Source organism: Carassius carassius, chromosome 48 (assembly GCF_963082965.1).
Source record: "Carassius carassius chromosome 48, fCarCar2.1, whole genome shotgun sequence".
Classification (NCBI taxonomy): domain Eukaryota; kingdom Metazoa; phylum Chordata; class Actinopteri; order Cypriniformes; family Cyprinidae; genus Carassius; species Carassius carassius.
In genome coordinates this window covers 17,879,476-17,886,997 of record NC_081802.1, presented here as the reverse complement: position 1 = coordinate 17,886,997, position 7,522 = coordinate 17,879,476, and the positions used below count along the sequence as shown (strand labels likewise).

Below are 7,522 nucleotides of genomic sequence, written 5' to 3'. Positions count from 1 at the left end.
TTATTATTATTGTTTTTTTTTTAAGTTTTGAAGAAAAACACTGACACATACAATAGTACAAAAATTATTTGTGTTATTATACAAATCCTAATAATTTAATATTCTTGGCACTGTGAGCAATCAATTTCATTTATATTTTGTGCAATTTTAAAGTAAAAAAAAAGAAGAAAAAAAAGATAATATAAGCTTTTAATCAAATGTTTAACATTGCTGAAAAGTCTTTTATGATGAGCATTTGTTTTATTCTAGTCCATAAAACACAAAAGAACAAGAAAACATCTTGAAATAATATTGTCACTAAATTGTTTTCTGTAGTGTTCTTATGAAGTAAACAGCCATGTTTGAATATCATATGCCAACATTTTGACTTTTGCTTTCCATCTGATATTGTTTTCTGTTGCACCATAATAGTTTACTGATACTAATAAGCTAATAAGTATAATTTATGAGCATTGCATGCACAATAAGAAAACCTTCCCTCTGGCATGCATATATAATAAATAGATATATTCAGAATGTAAGTGCATGCATGACAGACTTTATTTTGAAATGCGATTTTTCAAATGTTGACAGTTGGAATTTATGTATGCATGATTTGCATATATAAGTTTTTAAACATAAATTGATGAATCATGTTTTGGTTCATGGAATATTGAATTCATCAATAGATGTTATTGTATGAAGCTTAAACATTTTCTGAGTGAAAAATATAAATACTGATCAAATTCAAACAATATGTTCTATTAATATAGCCAGTTTAAGTAGTATGGCATATAAAATTCATACAATTTATCTATCATAGTGAAGAAAATAGTGTTAGCAGTATTAAATGATTGAAACCCATTTAATAGTTTAGAATTATAATTAAGCTGGCTGACACAGTGAATTAATTAGATAACATTACATTAAAGTAGATATTGCTGAAAGTGCATGTCACAACTAACCTGTTTATCTAATACTGCTCTTATTCATCAAATGGTGCAGTCCTGTTTTTGTCTGCTGGTTATTTATGCATGATGAAAGGATGTGTCACAGACATAGGGGGAGATGAGAATAAAAAGAAATAAATGCATAAAAAGAGAGAACATAGTGCTTCAAGTTGGGCAACTGACAGTTCTGCTGTTTTTTCAAAGGGTTTCCATCAGCGAAAATATAAAAAAAAAGATTCAATTGCTCCTTGCATACTAATAATTAATATAATTAAGAAGTTCCCATCCTTGTCTTATATCTACAGTGCAATTACTGTATAATATTGAGATTGGAAGTCTCGGAGTAGCATAGAAGTTTAATAGGTGAATTCATTGATGTGTTGTGACACAACTGGGACATTTTGCTCCTGGGTTTGTATGAGGTGAAAAATATTAAAGACCATTTCCACCACGGAAGGAAAGAAGGAAGGACTATATAGGTAATTTGTTTTTTATCTCACAATTCTGACTTTGTTCTTGCCATTCTAAATTTATATTGAAAATGTATGTCTGTATATAAAAATATTGTGAGACAAAAACTCAGAATTTAGATTTATTTTATAAATTTATTATAAATATATTTTATATATTTATTCATAATGCCCCCCTCCCGGAATGTGCATCCTGCACCATGCAACATCCAATTGGAAGGGGTGGTAGGCACTCTGGAGGCCTCAAGAAGCAGGGTTCAAGGACGGAAGGCCTCCAGGGCGGCGCCCGTTCCAAGACCCATTGCAGATCATGCAGACTGGGAGGCCATGGTGGATCAGGGGACACAGGAGGCCATGGTGGATCAGGGGACACAGGAGGCCATGGTGGATCAGGGGACTCAGGAGGCCATGGTGGATCAGGGGACTCAGGAGGCCATGGTGGATCAGGGGACACAGGAGGCCATGGTGGATCAGGGGACACAGGAGGCCATGGTGGATCAGGGGACACAGGAGGCCATGGTGGATCAGGGGACTCAGGAGGCCATGGTGGATCAGGGGACACAGGAGGCCATGGTGGATCAGGGGACTCAGGAGGCCATGGTGGATCAGGGGACTCAGGAGGCCATGGTGGATCAGGGGACACAGGAGGCCATGGTGGATCAGGGGACACAGGAGGCCATGGTGGATCAGGGGACACAGGAGGCCATGGTGGATCAGGGGACACAGGAGGCCATGGTGGATCAGGGGACACAGGAGGCCATGGTGGATCAGGGGACTCAGGAGGCCATGGTGGATCAGGGGACACAGGAGGCCATGGTGGATCAGGGGACACAGGAGGCCATGGTGGATCAGGGGACTCAGGAGGCCATGGTGGATCAGGGGACACAGGAGGCCATGGTGGATCAGGGGACACAGGAGGCCATGGTGGATCAGGGGACTCAGGAGGCCATGGTGGATCAGGGGACACAGGAGGCCATGGTGGATCAGGGGACACAGGAGGCCATGGTGAATCAGGGAACACAGAAGGCCAGGAGGCCATGGAGGCCCTACTACAAACCCTCCTTGAATAAAAACCTTGGGGAAGATTACTGGCTCTAAAGTCCTCCGTGGGCCAGACATAGTAACATGAGGCCTCCTTGGGCTAAACTCGGGAACAGGAGCCATCCGGGAGCTAGATTCTGGGGCTGGAGCCAACACTGGAGGAGCTTTGGGACTGGAGCAGACACTGGACCGAGCTCTGGACCGAGCCAGGAACGGCTGGCAGACTTGAGTGAGACGCAACCTGCAGGTTTGACTTAGGAGTGACCGACAGGCTTTAGAATGCTGTGGCCAGTGGGCTAGTTCTCAGGGCTGGACGCCCTCCAGACACCAGAACTCCAGGGAATACTCATAGAAGGGGAGATCTTTATGGGCTATGGCAATTAATCTTACAGTAGCCATCTCCTTGGCTACGGGGAGAAACAAACAGGGAAATCAAAAAACTTTTAAAAAGCTGAAAACAAACACGGGGGAAAAAAGGAGCCAGTTACTTTCGGTTTCGGTCTGCTCTTCTGCCAATTCTAAGAAAGGATTCTGAGATGAAAACATGGAATTCTGAGGAAAAAAAAAGTTCAGAATTGTGAGACGTTAATTATGAATTCTGGCAGGAAAAAAATGTAAAAATGGTGTGACGTAAACTCAGAATTCAGAGAAAAAAAAAGTAAATTACAAAATGTAAACTTGGAAATCTGAGAAAAAAATGTCAGAATTGTGAGATGTAAAGCTTATTTCTCGCATTTCTGAATTTTTTTTTTATTATATTTTTTTATTGTGTGGTGGAAACAGGCTCCTATATAAAAAAAAACAACCTTACCTTGCTACATAAAAGCATTAATAGTTGAGGAAACTTTTTAATGTGTTATTGCTGAAGTTATTGGCAGAAGCAGCAAGTCTTTGCGGAAGGTTTGTGTTAATTCAGTTTGAAGTGGAAGGCTGTTATTTGTGGAATTCAGCGTGTTTTCCAGGCCTTTATCCTCTCTTTAATTGTTGCTAGTGGGTAATTGTTCTCTATCTCTAAGTCTAACTAAGTCTATTAGTTGAAGAGGACATTCCTTCCTTATTCCCATGATGCTCTCCTAACAAAACCAGACAAACAAAATGAATCTGAAAAGGCAGCGATTCACACCAAAGTGACTAAATAATGAAGGGACTAAAATACACTCAAGCAGGTTTTTATCCACCCATGTTTCTCAATGCAACAATATCTTGTATTTTGCTGAATCTTACCTTAATTACTTTCACTGCCACTTTTTTTTCTCCTCTATCTTCATGCCTGACATAGTTTTAAAAGAGGCTTCTTGGATTAGGATTACATTCAGAAAATAATCCAATATTTTGGTTGAATAAGTAATTTGGAGGATTTTATGGGTCACTGATGTCCAGATATGTAAATGTAAACTTGAATACATTAAACACTATACACTTTTGTGTCAAAATTATTTTGAATCAGAAGTGTCAGGGTGGTTTAACTGATCTATTATGATGAAAATAAAAATTAAAAGTATTCAATTATAAAAACTAACATTTTGGCACATTATTATTATTATTATTATTATTATTATTATTATGAAATTATTAATTTATTAAATAATTAATAATTGTTATAGTTATTTATTTGTTTTGTTAAAATCATAATATTTGTCATGTGAATGAATATAAACCAGCCATATAAACATAATTATATTTACGAATGAATTAAATTGCATTATTATTATTATTATTATTATTATTATTATTATTATTATTATTATTATTATTATTATTATTATTATTATTATTATTATTATCATCGTCATTGTTGTTGTTTTTATTATATATTCATTTGTTTATTATTATTATTATTATTATTATTATTATTGAAGAGAAGAAACATTTACACAAGTATTCTTTTTTCATTATTTAATTTCATTCATTCATTCACTCATTCATTCTCATACCTTAAATGTATAATTTGTATTATGTATTAATCTAATTAAAATATTTTCACATTTAAATTTCATGTTTAGTTTATTTATATACTCCGTTTTTATACTTAGTAATAGTAATAGCATTATTTAAGCACTATATTATTTATATATAAAGTGAATTTTAGCATTACTTAATTTACAGGTTTCCAGTTTCAATATATAAATAAATAAAGTTAAATATTAATTTTCACTTTGACATTTAATTTATATGATTTGTCAAGTGCATTCTTTGTATGCAGAATGTCTCGTAATTTAACTTTTCAGTTATCAATTTTTATGGATCAATACATAAAAAAAATATTTTGAAAGAATCCTATTGCATCTGAAATTTTGACTAAAATATCCGATAAGGTTTTCCCATGGATGAGAGCTCAAAAAGAGTAAGAGTGATAATTCTTGACAATAAAACAGGCTGCACTAAAGTAGCAATCTTACCTTTTCAGGAAATGTTTCTTATATCAAAATAGTGCTACTGATAGCTACCTTCCACAACCATTGGTTCCCAGTATTATAAGTGTGATGAGGATGTGTCAGCAGCCCACAGCGAATGGCTGACACTTCATCTGTGCTCGAGAAAGCCACACTGTTGATTGTGTTTTGGCAGACTTGTGATCTTGAGTGCCAAGCCCTGCAGGTAAATTTCTTCAAACAATCGGTTGGCAATGACTGTCAGGTCTTGTCAGTCTCCGCTGTTGGCCTGAGATGCATATGTAGTTTGTATTTCTGTCACAACCAAACCAACTTTCGTCTTGGTACAGAGTGGAAATGAAAGAAATGGGTTCTTGTTGTATGTGAGGCATGTCAGGCCTTTTTTCTTTATGTATGATTGATACTCAATATTTTCATTTGACAATTTTGAAGGTAGGTCTCTAAGTCTGATTCTTTCTTTCGTAGGGAGCACGGGGACGTCTGTCACGTTCAATCGGAATGGCGACGCACCTGGACGATACAATCTTTTCCAGTACCAGATGAATATCAACAGCACTCCCAGATATAAAGTTATTGGAGAGTGGGCAGAAACTCTCAAACTTCACGTGAGTAAATTTGATCCACATGAAGCCTCGACTTAAGATGAAGTGGTTCAGATTCATCCATCAAATGTTTGCAATGCGATTGCATTCTATTGGTCTAGTTGTGTTTTACACACGTTAATGGCATTTATATTATTTATTATTCAGTTTCAGAAAAATAAGTTGGAATGGGAGCATTTTCTTCCTCATTTCGTTGTATTTATCTAGTCTTGATTGTAGGCTGTTCATTCATGCATTCATTCATTCATTCATTCATTTACACTCCTTAAATTTAATGTTGTTTATATAATTTATTATTTTGTTTAAACAAATAAATGTGAAAGTTTCATACAAATTGTTTATTTATTTAGTCCTTCATTAATCTGAATAATTAAATTTATTATCATTTATATTATTTATTATTCCATTAAAAAAAAAATCAACAAGACATGTTTACACCAGTATAGTCTTACTTTTTCTTTTTTTCTTTTTTTTGTATTTATGTAGTTTTGTTTTAATATGTCATCCATTCATTAATTTGCATTGTCATATACTGTATGTAAATCAGAGGGGCCCTTATGGGGGGGGGGTAATTTGAGGGGGGGTTAGGGTACTTTTTAGACTATAAACTACAGTCGTCCAAACAAAATGTTTAGTCACACAGTATATTTGTGCTTTAAAATTTATAATGTTGTTGACTCATATTTATATTGTGAGGAAGATACTTAAAAGAAAAAAAAAACTGTCAGTAATAAAATAAGAATAGATTAATGACAAGCAATGCAAAAACAAATACAATAACAAGATGCAACTAAAATTAACTGTGCTTTAAGATTTTCAGGTAGGTTAAACAGTAATTTTCAGGTACATAAATACCACAGAAACAGAATAATCTATTAAACTTTAGTCTTCAATGTATAAATAAACATTAATGACAGCAGATAGCAGCATGCTTATTTAGGTTGCTGTCTCTTTAAGACCTCATGCACGGATCAAACTGTTATACATAAGTATTGTTTCTCAACCTAATAGCATGTATACCGCCAATGTTTAGTATAAATTGACTGTTTACATGAATACTCATCAAGATGGGCACTTTGACATTTTTGTATGTATTTAGCTGTTTACATGCACAGGTGCATGCTCTCAGAGCACGTGCTTTGGGTGTAAGGCAGCTCACAGAAAGGGTCTCACAGTCACAGAGTGCACAAGTATTGAATTGAGCACTTGAATGTTTAAAATTGTAAGACTCAAAAGCACGTGCAAATGATACATTCAGTCATCTGTCGCAAGCGTCTTTCACGTTGAAATATTAACAGAAATTACCTGTGTTACAAGCGTGGAAACTGCAGGAATCAGTAGAATTATGCGCATTCCCATGCCGAAATAAAAAAGTTTTCATATTTAGTTTACTTTTTATACTTTTTTTTGTTTGTTTTTTAATATTAATCCATATGTAATAGTAATATTAAAACATAAAATGCATTAAATTCAATATATGCATTATGTAGATAATATTTTATTCATTACCCCGAATTAGTTTTATATTTCTTATTCCTCCATTTCCTTCATTCCATAAATCAGCGCTTTTTAATCATTTACTCCACTTACACGTGTCTGGTTTAATTCCCATTATTTTGATTCTGATGGTTCTTGCATCTCTTTCTACACCCAGCAGTTGTGCAGAGCAGTTAAACATAATATAATTTAGTCCAGATAATTGCTAGGGAGATAATTTAAAAAGATTTATTTTAATAGTCAGAGCTTCATAAAACCATAACCTCTGATTGAACCATAGATCATATGTTAAAGTATATGAGAAACCCTTGCCCTGGGCTGTACAGGTTATTATATGTGCATTAATAATATCAGCAATCTGTTCATGTCTATGCATGCTGGGATTATTGAGCATGCACATAGCAGCCATAAAGCTCAATTCAAATAAAGCAAAATCAAGGTCCATTCACAGTCTGATTATGAAGTCTCACTCTCAACATTACTGTAAATCCAGAAGTACACTATGTGAGTTCAGGATGTTGTGAGCCCTTGTACATATTACAAGTCAGTTAACCTGTTAATCGCGTCAAAACAGTTGGTACATTGAATGA

The 7,522-nt window shown here is 35.0% G+C and overlaps 1 protein-coding gene across 4 annotated transcripts in view; it reads left to right on the top strand.

Annotated features, from left to right (window-relative positions):
* The window catches only part of LOC132131193 (metabotropic glutamate receptor 7-like), a 235,591-nt gene that overhangs the window by 138,530 nt on the left and 89,539 nt on the right, over positions 1-7,522 (top strand). For all 4 annotated transcript variants that reach the window (XM_059543192.1, XM_059543190.1, XM_059543191.1 and 1 more), the window contains one exon: positions 5,299-5,438. In XM_059543192.1, the coding sequence (XP_059399175.1) occupies positions 5,299-5,438 (140 nt within the window). The remainder of the gene's footprint in view (positions 1-5,298; positions 5,439-7,522) is intronic.